Raw genomic sequence first — 20,658 nt, 5'->3', positions numbered from 1 at the left:
TGCCCCATCTTCAAGCACAGCTGCTCATTAGAATTGTCCCCAGGACCCTGTGTCAATGAAGATACGTGGCATGCACACCACTGAGTGCCATCAAAACAGTTATTTTTCCTGACCCCATCAAAAGAATCTTTGATTAAAACTGGCCTTGTTTCAGCATGGAAGGCAGCATCAGGAGTGGCACTCAGGCTGTTCCTCCCCAGCACCTTCATCACTTCTTCCCTCTGGCCACAACTGTCTGGCACAACTGCCAGGCAACAGCAGGCAGCAGAACAGGGGAGGCAAATGATACTTTCCTTCTGATTACTGATTGCTGGGCAGGCCCTTCAGGAAAACAGGAGGGCTGTTTCTCAACCATTGTGGTGCCTATGGGTAAGAAACAGAGTAAAAACACAGGGTGATCACTCCTTTTGCAGCATGTTTTTATGTACTGGGAAGGAGAAGGGATGGGAATTCAGAGCAATGATCTCGCTGTGGGGCTGCTTCCCTTTTATGGATTTTCCCAAAGAGCTGGGATTTTAAAAGTACACTGGCCTTGAATGGAGCAGTTGGCTGGCTGATAGCTCCCCTGGCTCTAGATGTGTAATGGGGGGAAACTTCAGTCATCAAACAATTGGCAGCTCCAGCACAGAGTAAAGTCAGTTGCTATTTCAGGGAAAGGAAAGGCAACTGTTCCCTGCAGGGAATGTCTGCACTAGCTCACAGCCAGGAATAGGCTGCGATTTTTAAACTTTTTTTCCACCCTACACTTCAGGAAAAGTGAACACACAATGTTCATTCACAGGGATCGTTTCCTGAACATGGTGTGTGCTCACTGTCCCACAGGTCACTTTCCAGTGTGTCACATCCTTCTGCACAAGGGAGAGCAGGAAATGGCAAACTCCCAGTATGAGGCAAAGCATTCCCGTCGCAGCAATTGGTCCACAGGAGCTATAAATTGGTCTCCTCCAGAAACAGATCAAAATTTGTCTTCTGGGAGGGTGGCTGAAAACTGAAGGTGAGTTTGAACCAGTAATTTTTTGAGTGTCTTTGAGTACTCTATTAGGAAAGTGTTTGCAGGCTTTGGACTAATGTATACCTTTAGTGCTGGGGAGATTTTTCTCTAAGAGCAGGAATGGTTTTTTCCCTTTCTGCTGGCATTAATCACTGTCAAAAGATTTGCATCACTACATGGCCTATGCTATATTTGGAATGATTGTTCTAATAATATATATAATATATATAATAGATTGTTCTAATAATATATATATATATATTTGGAATGATTGTTCTAATAATTCAGTGTGATAGTAGCTGTTATTACCTGAGACAGTTCTCAGCAACTAAATCTTCAGAACAAATTATTGAGAGGCTACAGGAACTGACATATATAATGATCATCATATTGATCTGTTGTTAAGTTATTGGTGATATGCTCAGCGTTCATTTCAATGTTGGTATCCATTTAGATTAGTGTTAGTCCTTGTGTTTCCAGCTTTATTTCTAATTATAGTGTAAAAATAATAGGACACAGCCTCCAGTTGAGAGAAGCACAATGTACTAAGGGATTCAAATGACCCAATGACACCAAGAGAGACTGGGGGCATTTCCTGAAGGGCATGGGGGGTGTCTTGAAAGATCTGTGTGAGATGGATTAGGACAAGTTAGCAGAAGGGGGAAAGATTGCAGTGAGAATTACTTACGAATACTCTTCCATATGGAAAGACTATGGTACAAAGTTTTCTCCTTCTGAAACATGAGGATTCTGCAGAATGAAGCCCCAAGGATCCTAGCTACATAGTGTGACTTTATGAGGGACCAGGCACCTTCAGTTCCCACAGTACAGAAGATTTTGAAGTGAAAAGGTGCCTGCAGCAATGAATAGTTTTGCTCAGTTGGGTTAGTGACAGGGTCTTTCTGCTGCAGAGACTCCTTTTGGCTGTGAGGGCATTATGGGCTCCAAACAGCTCCTCAGCTCTATGGCTGGACCTTGCTAGGTGCAGAGGCAGCACAGCTCTGTGCACAGTGCAGCGTGGTGAAGCACAGAAACTCTACTTCTACCAGACAATCAGCTACACCACCATTCCTGTTGGCTCTGTTGCCTCAGGTTCCCTGTAAGCAGGATTGAAGTTGCTGGCTTCCTTTGTAAAGCATTTTGCATCCCTAGAGCAACCTGAAAATATTTATTGGAACATTTCTTTCTGCACTTGTGGCAATGAACAGAGACAGCAAACAGAGACTGTCTAGTACAGATACACTGTAGATTCATCTCCTAGAAGTGAAGCCTCTCCTGCTGTCTTGCCAGGGGAGGTTTTCCAGACCCAGCAGTTTTCAAGCCTTTTCTATCCACAGCCCTCTGTATTTCCCCTGCTTCCCCAACTGCCAGGGAGTGCACACTAAAAATGGGCCTGCTTTTCCGATGTGCTCTTCATGACTCTTACTAACAAGGTTCAGAGGCCTCCTTGCCACTGTAACTGGTTATTTATGACCACAGAACAATAGTTCCCATCTTTGTTCATACAATGACACCAGGTTACAGTAGGAAAAAAACCCATGCTGCAGGGGGCCTCGAGTTGATGAAGCTCAAAGAAAGGAAGGATGTTCACAATACCCATCCAAAGCATTAATAAGCTCCTCACCTCCTATATGCAAAATCCAGACATAGATTCCATTCAGCAGCTTCTCTGTCCTCCTTTAATAGGAAATCACCCCTATACAAAAACCTGGGAGGGTAGCTTTCACCTCCTTGCAGTCTGACCTTTCTTGTGAAAGATGTCCTTCTACATTGCAGATCCTCTGAATCCCATCAGGGGGGCAACAGATTAGTTCTGGCGGCATTACTGCTCTGGGCACTGAGTCACCTAACCTCAGGGGAATTTCTGTCCCCAGGTTTCAAAAGACCTTTTGTGTCTTCACAGAGATAAGGGTAACAGCACCTCCCACCCCAGTCCTTAGGATACTTCAGTCTTTGCAGGGATAAAGAAAAACATTTTAAAGTTTTGCTGTCTGAAAGTTACAGTGGAAAACGTAATTAAATGTACACATTCATATGGGGGGGGGGTGTGTGTGTGTACGTGAGTGTGCACGTGTGTGCAGATGGAAAACCTTTCTTGTAGCTGGGCTGAAGCAACAAAAATTTGTCTGGATGCCATCCCTGAAATAGTGGTGGTAGAGGATGAGGATGTCTCACGGGGCTTTTTTGACATAGATCCCACCCCAGACTTTGCTTTCTCTGGACAGAAGCCATGGAGAGGGACGGTGCTGCCTTCGTGCCCACAGCAGACCCCACGCAGCACTTCCACGCGGCCCTGCTGGAGCAGCGGCAGAGGCTGCGCGGCCAAATCGCGCACCTCCATCGGGCAGCTCGGAAACTCAGCCAGCTCCGCCGCAGCTCCCTGATCGCCAACGTCAGCGGGAGCGCCCTGACGGCCGCCGGGGCGCTCACGGCCATCCTGGGGCTGTCTCTGAGCCCCGCCACGCTCGGAGCCTCTCTGCTGGCCTCGGCCGTAGGCCTGGGCCTGGCCACGGCCGGCGGCGCCGTCAGCATCACTTCCGACCTCTCCTTGGTGCTCTGCAATTCCCGGGAGGTGAGGAAGGTGCAGGAAATTGCGGTGACTTGTCGGAAACAGATGAGGGAAATACTGGGCTGCCTGGAGTTCCTTCGCCGGGGGCAGGGCCCGGGCGACCCGGCGCTGCGGCAGTCGGAGAAGAGGGCGTCCATCTCGCTCTACAACTCCGTCTGCTTCATGGTCCTCTGCGGCTCCCACAGCTTCCTCGTGCCAGAATGCACAAAGGAGGCCACCAAAGTAAGCCAGGCTGTGCTCAAGGCCAAAATTCAGAAGCTGGCTGACAACCTCGAGACCTGCACCAGGGCAATGGATGAAGTCTGTGATCTTCTGGAGTCCAGAACAGAGCTTTCCCCACGCACGAGGAGACTCAGCTTGGGTGCTAAAACCACTGCCGAGATCCCGAGACCCTGCAGCTGAAGCAGTGTTTGGCCCATATAAAAACTGGGTTTGAAGACATTGCATTATTTACTGTGACCATTATCACTGCTACCTGTTGTTTTACAGTTCACAGTGCTGGTGCTGTGAGGTGGACGTTCTGCAGACCCCTTTTTCCCCAGCCATTTCCACTGCTCTGCTTCCTCAAGTAAGCAAAAAGAAGTAGGTCAGGAGGCAGATGAAATACCTGATGCTGACTGAACCTGGTTAGTAAACAACTTATGAATCTGTGTGTGGTACAAGGGCTGGAGTACCCTAAAAAAGCCAGCAGCTGCCAATTTCCAGTAGAGTACAATCCCATTACTAAGGTACATCTGGAAAGGCTGTAGAAAGAAGCAGCTCCAGATATGACAAACTGTATGGATAGTTCACCATCCCAGGGTGAAATAGCAGGGCCAGAATTTATCTGTTTTGGAGAAACCTCTCCAGACTGAGAACTGTGATGTTTGTATTCTATTTATTTGCATAGAATGATTTTAAGCTTATGATATTGTATTTAAGAGTGTGTATATATATATATATTTTAAGGTTTGTTTTTTTTTTTAAGGAGGCCTCTGTTCCAAAGGAAGACTGTTGTTTTTTAGAGTAAAAGCAAGTCTTTAGCATGTGAGAGCAAGTTACCTGTTATTTAGCTGTGAGGGAGGGCAACTCCCTGTAGGAAAAGGAAAGCATTACCTGAATGCTTATAGTAATAAAATAGGTGAAATACAGTTCAGACATTGACAATAGATTTTAGGAGCCAAAACAGAGAGAAGAAGAGTGGCCCTGGGACTAGAGTCTGCCTCAGGGCACTGGTGGAAGGACACAGTTATATCTCCTGCAGCAGGAAGAGAAGGGTAGGTTGGTGCTACGTGATGGGAGCACACCTGAGAGGTGGAAGTGCCACTCTTCATGCAGTCGAGCAGCCTGTGAGACCCACAGTGGATCATCTGTGAGGGGGGAGGCAGCACTCATGGAGAGCTACACGTGCTCCTAGCAATGCTTCTCACGGAAGGCTTCATATCAGTGAAATACATGCAGGTACTAATGTTCAGGAGGGGTAGAGAGGAGTAGGGTGATTCAGTGGCAGAGCCCCTGCAAAGCAGGAGCAAGGGCTGGGACCCTGTTTCAAGTGACTGTTCTGCTAAATATGCCCTTTGTGATTTTGAGCCGTCAGTACCTCAGTTCCCTGTCTCAAAAGAGGGATAGTAGCACTTCCCTACCTCACCAGGATGTGTCTGGCATCACACCTCTGAGAAGTGCCCGAGTGGGGTGATGATGGGGATCATGTCTGTACCTGAGAGAGGTACAAGAAGAGACCCTGAAACTAGCTTGAGGCGACTCAGAGAGTTAATGCAAAGGTAATTCCCTCCACAAGCATGCCCCAGTGGATAAGGGAAACTTCCCTGAGCAGACACAAATCCAAATGATCAGAAAAACCCACTCTGTAATTCTGTAACACTGACCAAATCCTTAGGGAGGACAGCACTCTGGGTCACAAAGCTTGAATCCCTGTCCTTCTTGTCTCTTTTCATTATATCAACTTTTGTTTTAATATGTTGTAGGAGGAATAAAAGCTCTGGCTCCCCAGAGTGGGACTCAGATGCTTTTGATACCCATGCCAGTTTGCCAGAAATGAACAAGTAGACTGCTGATTCGAATAAATGAACATGAAGCACTTTTGTGTCAGTGTCTCTCTGCTCTCCTGGAGGTGATGTGCTGTACACATTGTCCATCTCATCTCATTATGCATCCCTTCTGAAATAGCTGACATTATATCTGCACTAAAATTCATCTGCTGGGGATGCTCTCACCCTGCCCCTGCTAAGGACTGTAACATGCAGTAGAGCTAGGAGCACATTTGTTTAAAAGCCCTGGAGTGACAATTTCTAAATCCAGTATAATCTGCAGTGTCCTGTGCTGAAAAGCACAAAAAAGGAATTACTACTTAGAAGCTATGTATTTATTTTATCATGCATGAATTCTCCCAGCAGCAGTTTAGGACAGGAGAAAACTTTCATTCAAATACATCTCTTGACAATAGGGAATTACACAGACTGGAATTTCACCAGAATAGAATTGCTCCACCCTGCTCCCCACTAAAACAGCACCATATTATGTGGGCAAGGAGTTCAGTAAAGAATCACAAGCAGTGACTTCCTGTCACATCCCTGACTCCATTTCCTGAGGCATCCCAGTGACCCTCACAGGGGTTCATGTCTACGTGCTGGCCAGGCTTAACCTCTAGCACCAACGATAAGCAGCAAACTGATGGTCAGGCTGCTGTAATTTTTGAAACATATGGTAACAAGGAGCATCTACACAGGGTGGGTTTGGTTTGTTGCTTTTTTTTTTTTTTTTTTTATTACTGCTCTTGAGCACAGTGGGATGCAGCAGTTTCATTTTGACTCCTGCCCATGAATTGTTTCAGGTTTCCTCTTCTTTCCCTGTCACGCAGAGAGTTCGTTCGTATTTCCTCTCACTTTCCTCATTGTTCTGGGTGCAGAGGAAATGCCACGCTCGGAATCCAGGGACAGATGCTGGAGTGTATCAGCATTTCCACTGGGAGCACGCCCAGACAGACTTCCCAGAGACAGAGGGAAAAAAATTTCATAATTCATACTTCAAAAATTCACACTAGCAATTAGCATAAGCAGAAAACAATGAGGGACAATGACAGCTCCTTTCTCTCTTCCCATCACTAGTGCTTCAAAATGTTTCATACCAACACATCCGAAGCACTTCATTTGTTCTCTGTGAAAAACGCCAATCACTTGTTTTTAAAATTTTAAAAGTTTAATAGTAATAAAATGGTTATAAAAATAGTAATATAATTAAAGTAATAAAAATCTGAACAATTGGGATTAGAATAATACAGGACAAAAACCCAAAGAGTTGTGGACAGTCCGGGTGCCACTTTCTGGGCAAAATAAGCCCGAAAAAGGACCCACGTTAACAGAGGATTAACCCTTAAAAGCAATAGCCCATTGCATATTCTTACATCTCATACATGATGCATAAATTCCATTCAAAGAAAGGATTCTGTCTGGTCAGTGTCAGCTTCTTCCTCTTAATCCTGACAGCATCCTCAGGGCTAAGTGAAGTGGGAAGAACTCGATAAAAGAACAATAAATTCTTTTTCTCTGAAAGATTAAGGTGTCCTGTGACTGCTATCTTGGTGCGAGTCCTCTCTTAAGAAAAGTATCCTACATAGCATATTTTCTATTTCAACATTATGTTATAACCTAAAACTATTTAACACACTACTTAAGAAAATTAACGCAGCATAACTTTCTAACATAACACATATAATATTCATTTTAATATTTGCGAAAAGCCAGTCATAAAATACGCATTTTTCACATTCTCTATATGCATTACAGATGTAAGTTTATACATATGCTTGCCTTTTGATGCCTGGCCAGCTCATTTTGCCTGCTGTAGAAGGCATGAGCTGGGAGCAGCATCCACCACTGCCTAAGCCACGCTGTGCTGAGCACAGGCCTGAGGCTACATTCGGGGCAGTGCGGGAGTTTGAGATGGGATGGGAAGTTGTTGGATTTCTCAGGTATTTGTGGGAGAAGCCAGTCATGCTATGCAGGGGATAAGTCCGATGTCTCTGACTTGGTATAAAGCATGGCTTGAAGGGCAGCGGTGTTGGCTTCTGCTCGTCCATGTCATCAGCTTATTAGTAGGAAAGACATGATTCCGACTCCTCCTCAGCCAATGAATAGGACAAACAAGTTGTTGGCAATGATTAGGATGAGTATTGCGATTAGGAAGAATAGTAGGTAGGTGAAAAATTTTGTGATATAGGGGTCTGAAGCTATATATCATGTTGCAAATTGTAGGATAGATCATGATACAAACACTGCAATGGGAAAGAAGGTAAGGGAGTAGAAGTCTATTTTTAGGCTGATGGGGATTTTGAAGTTTATAATGAATTTTTATTCTCAGAAGGAGGTGAGGCTTTCTGTCCTGGAGTAGATGTAGATTGTTATGGGGATTAAGCTGATTAAGAAGGAGGCTTTGACTGTATTTGTGATTGTGTTGGGGGTGTTGTTGAGGTTGTTAGATAGAAGTGGAAATAGGATGGGGGTGGAGATGATTAGGATGAGTATTGCGATATACGCCGGGCGGGCAGGCGGACAGGCTTTTCCCGCAGCCCTTTCAGGATGTCGCTGTCCTGGGAGAGGAGGCTGGAGATCCGCAGCTCCCCTTTCCCGGGCACCGCTCGGAGCTGAGGGAGCCCTCCCGCTCCGCTCGGCTCTTCCTGCGGAACTACATATCCCGGCGTGCCCCGGGAAGGCCTACAGGTCCCAGAGTGCTCTGCGCTGCGTCCGGAGGGACGGGCCAAGATGGCGGCAGTAGAGGAGCAAGGCTCGGCGGCGGAGCCGGAGCAGGAGCAGGAGCCGGGGTCGGCGGCGGAGGAGCCACGCAGCTTCAAGGACTTGGTGAGACTGAGCCGGAGCCGCTCCTGCGGCCGGTGCTCGCTGCGCTGTCCCGGGGAGCAGCGTCCCGTTGCCCCGCGGAGGAGGCCGGGGAGCTGCGGGCCCGCCCGCAGCGCAGACACGTGTGGCGGGCAGCGGGGCCGGGCCCCGTGAGCTGCGGGCGCTCGGCCGTGCCCCGCTGGGCTGGGCACTGCTGCTCCCATCGCCGCTATCTTCGAGTTGTCTTAACTTGATATGGTTTTTTTTATTTTCTGTGGTCATGGTGAAGAGATAGGTGTGTGTGTGGGGAGGCAAGTTCATTGTGTAAACTAGGGTCAAACCGACCACGTTCTTCCTGTGCCAGTCATCTCTAACAGATTTGGAACAAATCCGATGAAATTACTGATGGAAGTGGGCATCACTGTGAGCAGCCTGCCCTTTCAGAGAGTTGCACTGGGGGCCTGGTGGGGTTTGTCTCCGCTAGAAACGAGTTGTCTCTGTTGCAGTATGTATTTAATTTAAGTCAGTGATTTAATCTAGGTCTTTTTGGTGATGCTTATTCCCCTTTTCTCTTGTCACTAATGTCCAGGGAGTCACAGATGTCCTGTGTGAAGCCTGTGACCAGTTAGGATGGAAGGTGCCAACGAAGATCCAAATTGAGGCTATTCCAGTGGCTCTCCAAGGTGAGCAGTGTATTTCTTTGATCCTGAGCTCGGGACTGCTCCAGGAGCTCTGTGTGAATGAATTTTGCTGAGTAAGAAGGATCAAGATTGAGTGTGTCCCAACTTCTTCATTGCTGAGGATCTCTGTCTGGAAGTAGTTTTCATATTCATTCTGTGTCCTTCCCAGGTGGAGCTTGGAATGCTAGTTTATCCTATGACCCTGCCTGCAGCCACAAAGTTTCAAATGGGTACATACATTGTTCCTTGAGTGTTCACTCCTGTTGTGTAGTTCTGATGCTCCATTTTAAATAAAATTCCTATTAATCATTTGAACTGTTAGTCCACATTGATCATTTTAGTCCTGAAATACTCAGGGATACACAGGAAGCTTCCAATAGGTTTTGGACTGTGCTGCTTGTGACAGAGACCTACAGAGTGTGTGTGTGTGTGTGACTGAAAGTGAAGATGCCTTGACTGATTCCTTAATTATGTATCATTTGCTTTGCTGTGAGCAGGCAACTCTTTGAAATTAGATTTCTGAAGTGAGTAATAACCAAACCACAGTGACTTTCTGTTAGCATTCTGGAATTACAAAAAAATAAAATACTGAATTCAGCAGACATTTCTGCCTCTAGATTTTATTTTTTTTTTTTTAACAAGACCCCCCAAAATGCTCTCAAGGAGGAAAGGAACAACATAGTGACAGAATGGGAACAAACTTTCAGTGTCTTCTCTGTCCTAGCATTTAACTTCTGTCAGACTCTTTTACACATATAAGATTCTCTTGGGAAAAAAAAAAAAAAACAAAAAAAAAAAAAAAAAAACAAAAAAAAAAAAAAAAAAACAAAAAAAAAAACAAAAGAAAGACTGCATGCCTGAGGAATTGTTTCCAGTGTAAGGTGTGTTGACAGCATGTTCTTCTCAGCTGCATGAGCTTGGGAGGTCATAATGGATTCTATTGATGAATTCCACCCTGTTGCCTGCATTGATTTGGGGTAAAAGACTTTCTGTCCTACCCTTCCTACTGAAGGAACTGGTTTAGATTACCCTGTTAATCAATGGCACAATTGTGCCTTGTGAAATGTGAGCCTGGTAGTGCTGTTGTCCTGTAGTTTGTATGGCTGAAGTCTCAAACACCACAGTCTGTTTCCTTGTAAGCCACTAAACAGACAACATTTGGACTAGAATAGTGAGGTGGAGTCATTAAGCTGTAAACTGATGTCAGGCTTGAGATATCATAAAGTACAAATTATTTTGAACCTAAGGTTTGTATGAAACCCTGTATGTTAACATAAGTTAACTAGAAAATTTACTATTGAGACTGTAATCATTGTACAGATAAATCACAGCCTAAAAATGCTTCAGAGAGATTCTGAGATTCTTTGGTTTGGCCCTTCGTGGTTGGTTTGTTTTTCCCTTCTGTGTGTCTTTGCCTTTTTTCCTGTCTTGAGGGAATTCTTGTATTTTGTAACACAGTGCTTTAAAGGCTCCTTTCTCTATTGTGGATGTATAACAGTTTTTTCCCCCCTTGCTCCTTCTCTCAGGCAGGGATGTCATTGGACTGGCAGAAACTGGCTCTGGGAAAACAGGAGCCTTTGCTTTGCCAATTCTCCAAGCCCTTCTGGAAACACCTCAGCGATTATTTGCTCTTGTGCTCACACCAACAAGGGAGCTGGCCTTTCAAATCTCAGAGCAGTTTGAAGCTCTGGGGTCCTCCATTGGTGTTCAAAGCAGTAAGTGACTTTTACAGTATTGCACCCGTTTTTCTGAAGGCCGGTTTGTCAGCTCGAGATTGCAAAGATAAAAATGGAGGATTTGTATGAGGGGTTGAACAAAATGTGAGAAAAGCTTACGCTGCTGGAAGACAGAGATCTGGTATCAGCTTTGAGAAGAAAAGACTGTGTGGTCTTTCCTCATGGAGTGGTCTGCAGCTCTTCTGCATTCTGTGTCTAAATAGTTAAATGTGGAAGTAGAGGAGAGTGTTCCGAGAGTTGGTGTGTGTCCAGTGAAATTGCATAGAGCTCCCTCCTATGGTGTGATGTCGTTTAATCTTCCTTTCAGACTGTTGTATTGATTCTTTGGATAATCTCTCAAAAAATGCTTTGTGGGTATTTTTAGAATTCCTCGATTTTTGCAGTTGAGTTAAACTGAAAGGAATAGATTCTGCCTGTAGCTCTGCAGCTGTGAAAATAAAATACTTGTGGCAAATTAGGAATTAATTGCATGGCTTAAGAAGCCTAGGAAGATCAGATATGCTAAAATAAAGTAAATTCTCATAAAAAGAAGTAACTTTTCATTTGTACAGAATTGCTGTGGATGGTGGGCAGTCAGAGTGAACACTGCAGTGCCTGGGGTGGGCTGGTGCTACACTGAGGGATTCACTCCCCTCTCTTTGTCCTGCAGCGGTTATTGTGGGTGGAATTGACACGATGTCTCAGTCTCTGGCCTTAGCCAAGAAACCACATGTTATAATTGGTAAGTTGATGTGCTGGGGATGTGGAGTGTGACTATTATCAAACTGCAGCTAACCAAAGGAAGGAGAGTACATCCTTCATTTGTGTTTTGTCCCAGCTCTGAGTACTGGCTTGTTAATGTTTCTAAAGTATCGACCAGTAACTTTGTTGCTACAAGCTTGTTCCAAAGCATTCCTGCTAGACCTGGAGTGCTTTTGGCTTATTTTTTCATTCTCAAGTATTTGAAATGCTGCTCTCATCTTTTGCAGTACAGCTTGTCTGCGGTCTTTTTTGTGTCACTTCTTTTTAGGACATTCTTCAGAGAGTCTGACTCCATTAGTCTTATTTCAAAACACCCTCTGAAGATACCCTATGAAAGAGTTATTCCCACAAAGCAATCTTTACTTTTCCTGGGCAAAGAATCCTGTTTCTGTAATGGACAGCTGTCTTGCCTGTTTGGATCTTTTCCTCTGCTTTCATTCTGAATTTGCTCTTGTTGTGCTGTTGGTAGCAACCCCTGGCCGTCTGGTTGATCATCTGGAGAACACAAAGGGCTTCAACTTACGAGCTCTGAAGTTCCTGGTGATGGATGAGGCTGACCGGATCCTTAACATGGATTTCGAGACCGAGGTGGGGATGTGCTGAAAGATGAGTTTGGAATGTTGGATGAGTCCCTTTGAAATCGCATCATACACGGGAAACACTGAGCTGTCTTGTAGAAATTAGTAGTGAATTGTAACTAAAATCTAACAATTACAGACAAATCGGTGGTGGGATTAGAACATAGCAGAGTTCTGCAGAGCACTGCCAAGACAGTAGGAGGCACTCTCAAATCCACTAGTGTCTCTGGAGTGCCTGACATAGAATGTAGTTAGGGTAGAAAACCATCACAGACACATTCCTGCAGAAACATTGCCTGATGTTTGCACTGTTGTTGGACTTTTGGAGTTCACACTGCCTAATTGTCAACAAGATATCAGCCTACACCTTTCCTCTAGAAGAAAAAAAAAATTGTTCCTACTGTATGTTTGCATATGCATTAGTCTTCATGTGGATGATCTTTATATTTGTGGAAAGTTTGTGTCTTGCTTGCTTGTAGTGTTTAGTATTTCCATTTCCTTATTTTTTTACAGGTGGATAAGATATTAAAAGTGATTCCTCGAGATAGGAAGACATTCCTATTTTCTGCCACCATGACCAAGAAGGTGGGAGCACACTAAATCTGTTTTAGTTCTCCTTCTATCAGGCTATCCTTTTGACTAGCCTGTATTAATACAATTTTCTGGCAAGATCTCTGTCCAAGTAAATTTCATTGATGTTACCAGGTTCAAAAACTCCAGCGTGCTGCTCTGAAGAATCCTGTTAAATGTGCTGTTTCTTCCAAGTATCAGACAGTTGAAAAACTACAGCAATACTATATTTTCATCCCCTCCAAATTCAAGGTAATGGCACTTCTGTTTCTTCTTTCTTACTGTCTTTTCTTGCTCCCACAACTGTCCAATATATTTTCATTTTCTGAGTCCTAGACTTAATGTTGCACATGTGATTATCTCTGGGGTTTTTTGAATTCTCCCTCTGTTTCTTTACAGGACAGCTACCTGGTTTATATCTTGAATGAACTGGCTGGTAACTCTTTCATGATATTCTGCAGTACATGTAACAATACTCAGAGGACTGCTCTGCTGCTCCGCAACCTGGGCTTCACTGCCATTCCCCTGCATGGGCAGATGAGTCAGGTATGGGCAGGAACCCTCACAACAGAGTGGGCAGGGGGCCTGGGTCTTGGGAAATGGCTGCACCATACTGAGTCATACCTGCCTTGCAGGAGGAGTATTTCACAGCTAGAGGACTGGACTAGAAATTTATAGAAATCCATAGAAATTTAACTAATGTGAATGCTGACACTGGTTCTGTAGTATTTAAGAAAGAAACTAGAGAAGTGAAATTTTTGAGTAGTTTCCCCCCTAGTTCTTCTGTGCCAGTATCTTATCAAGAGCATGTTAACTAGAAACTAGAATGAGTGTTATTCTCTCATTCTCTTTTTTTCCTTTATCCAGAATAAACGTTTGGGCTCTCTGAACAAGTTCAAGGCAAAGGCACGTTCTATTCTCCTGGCTACTGATGTTGCAAGCAGAGGTCTGGACATCCCACATGTGGATGTGGTGATAAACTTTGATATTCCTACACACTCTAAGGTAAGCCTGTTTGTGTGCCAGCTGAGAGCTTCTGGTCACTGGGAGCACATAGAAAAAGAAGGTGGACAAAGGAACAGAGACATCTTTTCTCTCTTCTGCTGGCTGAAAGCCTAATTCATGATTCTGTACATTGAAAGGGATAGTTCAGCCTTTGCTATTGAGTTGGTATCTCTGTTTGCATGGTCTCATGGCCTGGGTTGTAGAAGTGATCCTGTAAGTGAAGAGGGGAAGTAAGGAATGCTCTGTGCCTTTGCATTTCTGCTCAGACTGTATGTTTTACCTTTTTACATTCAAGGGCTTTGAAAACAATTTTAACATATTACTAGTTTCATGTAGTCATCTCTGTGATCGAGGTTTGCCTTCGTGTTTTAAACTGTGTTTAAAAAAAAGAAAAAAAATTAAGTTCTCTGATGATTGGTTAAGAAAGGTGTCCTTAATATGTCTCACCTTCATACAACAACAGTACAGCAGAAGGAAATGAAAGTAAGTTACCAGCTCTCTGTATGGAAAGTATGGGGTTATCTCAGGGATGTGACTGTTTCCCAGCTTAATTCCAGAAAACATACCATTAACCTGCACTTCAGGAATTGCTATTGTTGCTTACAATGATTAAAGATACTGTGCCTTGCAAACAGGAGAAAGCATAGTAGGTCTTTTGAAGACACTCCTTTTGTAAAAGCACAAAAGTAAGAAAAAAAACTGTGGGGGTGGCAGCTTGAATGGTGTTATTATGGTCTTTGTGCTCTTCTTTCTCATCTAACTCATAGAACAGATCCTTTCTTACAGTCCTTTCTCTGCAAATCCTCTATGGAGAAGGGAGTATTTTAATTTCCATAATGTAGTATCAAACCTGGAAAACAGCCTTGAACCATATTGACCAAAGATGCTCAATAGACTCTTCTAAATTATTCTCAATCATCCTCTCTTTCACCATGCTTACCAAGTTCAAGTCTACTTGTCAGAGGGTTTCCCTGGAAGATGCACTATGGAGAGCACTAGATTCCAAGACTGAAAATGCAGACATAGGTTCACTGTGAATATTAGCTTTCCAAGGAAGTGAGAGTGGAGTCTTGGCAACAGTCATGTATTGCAACTTTTATCCTGCAGTCTGGAATAATTGAATTTGGTCTTCTCATTTAAAAAGAGAAGAATTCAAGTGTTCAAACTGAATTTGTGCCTCCACTTAGGCCTCTTCTCAAATCTGATGCTGCACACCCTCCTGAGCAGTTAATGCTAGCAGTGTGTTCTTGACATTCTCTTGTTCTTTCCTAAAGAGAAAATATATAGGCTGAGCTGCCATAAGATCTGTTCTGTGTTTGGTGAACATATATTATTGCTTATCAAGAAAATTCTTTCCAGGATTACATTCACCGTGTTGGGAGAACAGCTCGAGCTGGGAGATCTGGCAAATCTATCACCTTTGTCACACAGTAAGTGATAAAATTTAACAGACTTATTCTTTCCAGCTGTGTTTCAGAGCAGAAAATATCTGACCTTATCCTGAGTGAGAATACAATACTACTTTTCATTTTGAAGTGCCAATTGGTTTTATTTAAAGGGGAGAGAATTCAAAGCCTAGAGTGGGGAGGGAGGAAAGTAAAAAAAATTCTGGAAGCAGGCATTCATTGAGCAGAACAGTTTATAACTGGAAACTGGACTATACAATATATATATTCTTTAAATATATAATGTAGGTTAAGTAACTTTGAGGGTGTTTTATAAACACTGAACTATTTGTCTAAAAAGAAAATCTTTACCAAATACTTCTGAACAAAGATGAGATGAGCTGGATAAATCAGAGAAGCCATGCCAAAAGGCATCATGTGGGTGCAGCTGAGCTGCTTGTGAGACCATCAGCACAAACTAACAGTATCTGTGGGCTGGAGGCAAGGGCTGAAGGCTGTGAGTGGTGACAGCTGAGGCCCTCTCAGCAGGGCTGATTCAGGCTGGTGCCCTGTCTTCCCTCAGGTATGATGTAGAGCTGTTCCAGCGCATTGAACACCTGATTGGCAAGAAGCTGCCAGCATTCCCCATGCAAGAGGAAGAAGTTATGATGCTGACAGAGCGTGTGGCTGAGGCCCAGAGGTTTGCTCGAATGGTGGGTGCTGGCTTTTTGACCCTGTTCCCTCTGTTGTATTCTGAATTTCTTCAGACCAAGCCCTGGGTCAATGTGTCGATTGCATTGCAGGAGCTGCGGGAGCAGGGAGAGAAGAAGCGATCTCGGAACGATGATGATGACACAGAAGAGGCTATTGGTGTCAGGAATAAGGTGGCAGGAGGGAAAAAGAAGAAAAGGAAAGCCTAGTTTGGTATTTGAACAAACTCTTTTATTTTTCTCTTTATGGCTATCTGAGCTATCAAAAACAGTGCACCAAGCCATCTCCAGTGGATTTTTTTTCAGAACTACATAGGAAATTTGGCAGTCCCTGCTCATTCACTCTGAAGTGCAGTGTGAGTGCACCTTTTCCACTGCTGCAGCCTGTCCCACTATCCAATCTCTCTGAGTGCATCTGGAGTCAGATCTGTCAGAAGAAAGAGGAAAAAGTTAAAAAGAAGTGACTGAGTTTTCACAGCATAGCTGTGATGCCCTTGCTTTGGAGAACGGATGTGTTACATTGAGAACTCAAAATGTATTTTGCCTAATTTTAAAGCTACATGGTTTTCCTTGTCTTGTCACTGACTGTTCTATTCACTTTGTGTATCATCTCTGCCAGAAGGTTTTCTTCTTGGGTCAATCCTGGCAATTCAGATGTGACATCAATACCTTAGATTTGTCAGCTGAGGAGCAGTCCAGCACAGAGAACAAGCTTCAGCAGGATGAAACATTCACTGCCTGGAATTCCATCCAATACCTGCTAATGATTGACACCATCAAGGATAGGTCTGGGTTTTGGGTGGGGTTTTTGTGGCGGATTCTCGTAATACTTACAAGTGAACACAAGAGGGAGGTATTTACGTGGGAAAGCAACTCAAAGCTGAGAGGTGCAGAGAAACAAGTATCCTGGAAACCTCTTTGTTTCCTTGGGCAGGGAATTTTTTTACTCTTAGGCAGAGTTCCATGCCAGACAAGTAGACTTTTGCAAGAAAGAGATAAGTGTACTTGATACAAAGCCAGAAGGTTACTGCTAGTTCTCATTGACAATAAAAATTTTCATACAGGATATTCCTGCTGGTAGGCAGAGTGAGGAGCTCCTGCATATGTAAATTTACTGAAAACATAATGTCCAGTATTCATAAACTGGATTTTGTGCTACATGAAAAACAACGTTCAAAGTAGTCCTTTTTAGATCTAAATGGAAAGTAGAAACTATTGCAGTAGTCAAGATGAGCACAGTGGTTATTTCACACTGTCGGCATAAATCTAGTATCTACATGTATGCTAGTCAGAATGCTTTTACGCTTTTGTTAGGGGCAGCACGTTCTGCAAAGAAATGCCAGAAAACCTAGGTCTGTTTTTTCATGAGCTACTGAGATACTCTTTGGAGTAAAAACAGTGACAGTGTTCTCACTCTTTATTTATGATGTAGCAGTTTACTTAAATGTCCCAAACATCTTCAAGTCTGCTAGCTCTAAAATGGTCTTGAGTAAGTGGCAGATTGTAAGTTTACAAATCTTGGGTATGTTCACTGCTAAGAGCCTTTTCCGTAAAGGATAATGAGTGTTTATCTTCCCTGGGTCTTAGCATGTCACAGACATCTTTTGTGAAAAATCCTTTCTTTAGGATTTTCCCTCTTCTGGGAAGATGAGGCCCCAGAAAGAGACTGTAAACAATGGTTGTCTGCTGCTGTGGAATACAACAGGTGCACCTGTGATTGGTCCATGTTTACAGTTAAGGGCCAATCAGAGACTGAGCTCTCTCTGGGACAGAATCAGAGAGAGCTCTCTTGTTTATTCATTCCTATGCTATTCTTAGCTTAGCAGCTTCTGAACTTCTCTCTCTATTCCTGTTAGTATAGTCTTAATGTAGTATATATCATAAATTAATAAATCAGCCTTCTGATCATGAGATCAAGATTCTCGTCTCTCTCTTCACCCCTGAAGATCCTTGCAAGCCTTGTAACAACTGGTGACCCCTCGTTGTAAGGACAAAAATTAATTTGATAAGACCCCAGAGGAGCAAGAGCTGCACCCAGGGTAAACCCCGAATGTGCAGCATTGATGGTTGCTTTACAAGTGACCACAGAAGTGGATTTTAGCAGGAGCTGAAGAACTGAAGATCCTGATTTGGACACAGTTCACACCCAAGGCTGACCACAAAGTGAACCTGAAAAACCTCTGGGAAGATGTTCGGAAAGAGCAGCAGAACCGTGGAGCTGGCCAGAGCATGCTGGGCTCTTTCAAAAGGTACTGTTGGCTTTTCCATTCCTGATGATGCAGCCCTGTGTAGTTTGTGGCTGTTCATATGGGGAACGCCTCCATAAGAGGATGAGGTTCAATTTTCTCCTTCAGAGGAGAAACTTACTGCCCTCTGGCAAAAATGGGATGAAGAGGATGGACTTTCCCTGTCAGAAACAGATCTCTGAGTTTTTTCGATGGGCAAATCTTTTTGGGTTCTTTACTGATGTGCTATATGCCCTGGATGTTTTCGTATGGGAGTGCATGGAATCCATTTTCCAATTCGTTTGGGACTGTGGTGTGGGATTCCCTCCCGTCTACCCAGTCTCTTTCTGTGTACTCTTTTCTATTTTGAAACGGAGAGCAGCTGTTTTTCCCTGGATTGCTGACTGCAAGGGACAGGCTCCTTTTCCGCCACATTCAGCGGGAGAAGACCCTTTGGAGGGGGATGAGTTTCTGCTTCCCAGCCCCCCTGCTTCCCGGCGGGGGTGGGGGGTGGAACTCCACCGCAAGCTGAAGAAGTTTTTTTTTAAACTCTGTCTCCGGCGCATGCTCAGATGGAGTAGTCCTTCTTCCCCCTTTCTCTCTCTCCGGAGGGATGGGAGTGGGCGGCCCCGCCACAGCCGGCCTCTTGGACCCCGCCCCGCTCAGACATGGAGCTGGCGCCGGTCCCTGCCGGCGCGGCCGCCTCCCCGGGCGGTCCCGCCCCCGCCTCCGCCGGCTTCCCCGCCTGCGCCGATGTTGCTAAGCAACAGCGATGCTCCGCCGCCGCTTCTCCCGGCTTCGGCACTGCCTGTGTTGGCTCCACCGTTGCCCGTTGTGCACTCCGACAGAAACTGCCACTGCGCCTCCGTAGCAGACCCCAGAGTCTGCGGCAGAAGACAGCGCCGACCCCGTGCCGTGCCTGCCACCGCTTTCAGAGCCAAGGGACGCAGCAGCGGCATGTTCCCGCGCATCCCCGCCGCCTCAAACCGAGCCAGTCCCTGTTCAGGATGGTGCTGAAAACGGCGCTGAACCCGCGGGACCCTCGGAGCAGCCCGCGGCCGCTCCTACACCCAGCGTGATTTCCCTCCCCGAGTGTTTCTGGTTGTCCCGGGGCTGCCCCTGCGGGGGGAGCTGGGACAGGGGAAGAGGGCGTCAGCCGCTCCTTCCGTGGAGCAGGCACAGCCCGACAGCTGGGGGCAGCCCGCCTGCCTGCTTTCAAGATCAGCATTCTCGGCGGGCTGGGGAGTGTTTGGTCGGTTGCTGTCCCTTTGAGATTGCCATCTCTGCCGCCCCTCTTGCGCCCTAGCGGCGAGGGGCAGGTGGGTTCTGCCGAAAGTTCTGCCTTTGGTCCCCAGCCCAGAGGGGGTGGTGCTGTGAGGCAGATGGGACACACACCTGATGCATTTGCATTGCAGAGGCAGGGGGCACAGCGGGAAGCGATCATGGCTTGCTTGCTGTGGGGAACAAACATTCCTAGATCAGAGATGAGGATTTTTGGGGCTGCTTCTATTTCCCTGCTGCTGGCATGCCTCAGTGGTTTTGGGGAAAGGAAGCATCTCACCACCCGTGCTGCCATTGTACTGGCAGCAGGGTGCAGGCCTGTGGGAATGCAGAGCCTGCTTCATGGGTTTGGCTGGGCTGTTGGGCTCAGATCCCTGGGCCAGGGCCACTGCCTGGCCTCCTGATGGCTGTGGGGGTTGTGGTTTCTCCTACCGGTCCTGGCCTGCCTTTTGTGGGCCAGCTTTGGGGTTGCTGGTCCGTTCATGGGCCAGGGCCCCCCAGGGCCTTTCTTTCTCTGGCTCTGCTCTGCTGCTGCTTCTCCTTTCGAACACAAACAAACAAAAAAACCCCAAATTTTTAAATTAAATAAAGAAGATTGAAATAGCTGGCGGCAGCTCTGAAGCATTGAAGGGCCAGAAAAGGACATTCCAGAAGTTGTTCAAAATTGAATGGTTTTTGATAACTGTTGATGGACTTTTTCTGCAGCAAGCCTGATTCAGGACCAAAAAGGACTTTCAGATATGTCCAGGAGGAAGATCTTCAGCCCATGGACTGTTCCTGAAACTCAGCTGCTTGGACTTGAATTTTCTTTGCATTGTTTTTTGCATTTTCTTATATTGTAAGAGTGTTTTAGTGATTTGATAGAATTGTATGTTCTACAGGTGAAGAAATTTCCTGTTCATTCCACATCAGCATTTTTCTTTTTAATTTGTAGAATTTGGAAAGGTGAAATGTCACAGACATCTTTTGTGAAAAATCCTTTCTTTAGGATTTTCCCTCTTCTGGGAAGCTGAGGCCCCAGAAAGAGAATGTAAACAATGGTTGTCTGCTGCTGTGGAATATAACAGGTGCACCTGTGATTGGTCCATGTTCCATGTTTACAATTAAGGGCCAATCAGAGACTGAGCTCTCTCTGGGACAGAATCAGAGAGAGCTCTCTTGTTTATTCATTCCTATGCTATTCTTAGCTTAGCAGCTTCTGAACTTCTCTCTCTATTCCTATTAGTATAGTCTTAATGTAGTATATATCATAAATTAATAAATCAGCCTTCTGATCATGAGATCAAGATTCTCGTCTCTCTCTTCACCCCTGAAGATCCTTGCAAGCCTTGTAACACTAGCACAGAGGGGCAGGGGTG

At 45.1% G+C, this 20,658-nt stretch overlaps 2 protein-coding genes across 2 annotated transcripts; both read left to right on the top strand.

Annotated features, from left to right (window-relative positions):
- Positions 1-888: 888 nt before the first annotated feature.
- Positions 889-6,154, top strand: APOLD1 (apolipoprotein L domain containing 1). The gene is made up of 2 exons (XM_074539497.1): positions 889-994; positions 3,217-6,154. The coding sequence occupies exon 2, from the start codon at positions 3,222-3,224 to the stop codon at positions 3,960-3,962; it is 741 nt and encodes a 246-aa protein (XP_074395598.1). The 5' UTR covers positions 889-994; positions 3,217-3,221; the 3' UTR covers positions 3,963-6,154.
- A 2,107-nt stretch (positions 6,155-8,261) lies between these two features.
- DDX47 (DEAD-box helicase 47) lies at positions 8,262-17,705 on the top strand. The gene is made up of 12 exons (XM_074539496.1): positions 8,262-8,413; positions 8,979-9,072; positions 10,596-10,784; positions 11,455-11,526; positions 12,016-12,134; positions 12,638-12,709; positions 12,830-12,946; positions 13,094-13,240; positions 13,562-13,699; positions 15,059-15,129; positions 15,668-15,797; positions 15,888-17,705. Exons 1-12 carry the CDS (start codon positions 8,318-8,320, stop codon positions 16,002-16,004), a joined length of 1,362 nt encoding a protein of 453 aa, XP_074395597.1. The 5' UTR covers positions 8,262-8,317; the 3' UTR covers positions 16,005-17,705.
- Positions 17,706-20,658: the final 2,953 nt, after the last annotated feature.

This window comes from Zonotrichia albicollis, chromosome 4, assembly GCF_047830755.1.
Source record: "Zonotrichia albicollis isolate bZonAlb1 chromosome 4, bZonAlb1.hap1, whole genome shotgun sequence".
NCBI lineage: Eukaryota > Metazoa > Chordata > Aves > Passeriformes > Passerellidae > Zonotrichia > Zonotrichia albicollis.
This window is presented reverse-complemented; position numbering and strand designations above follow the sequence as displayed.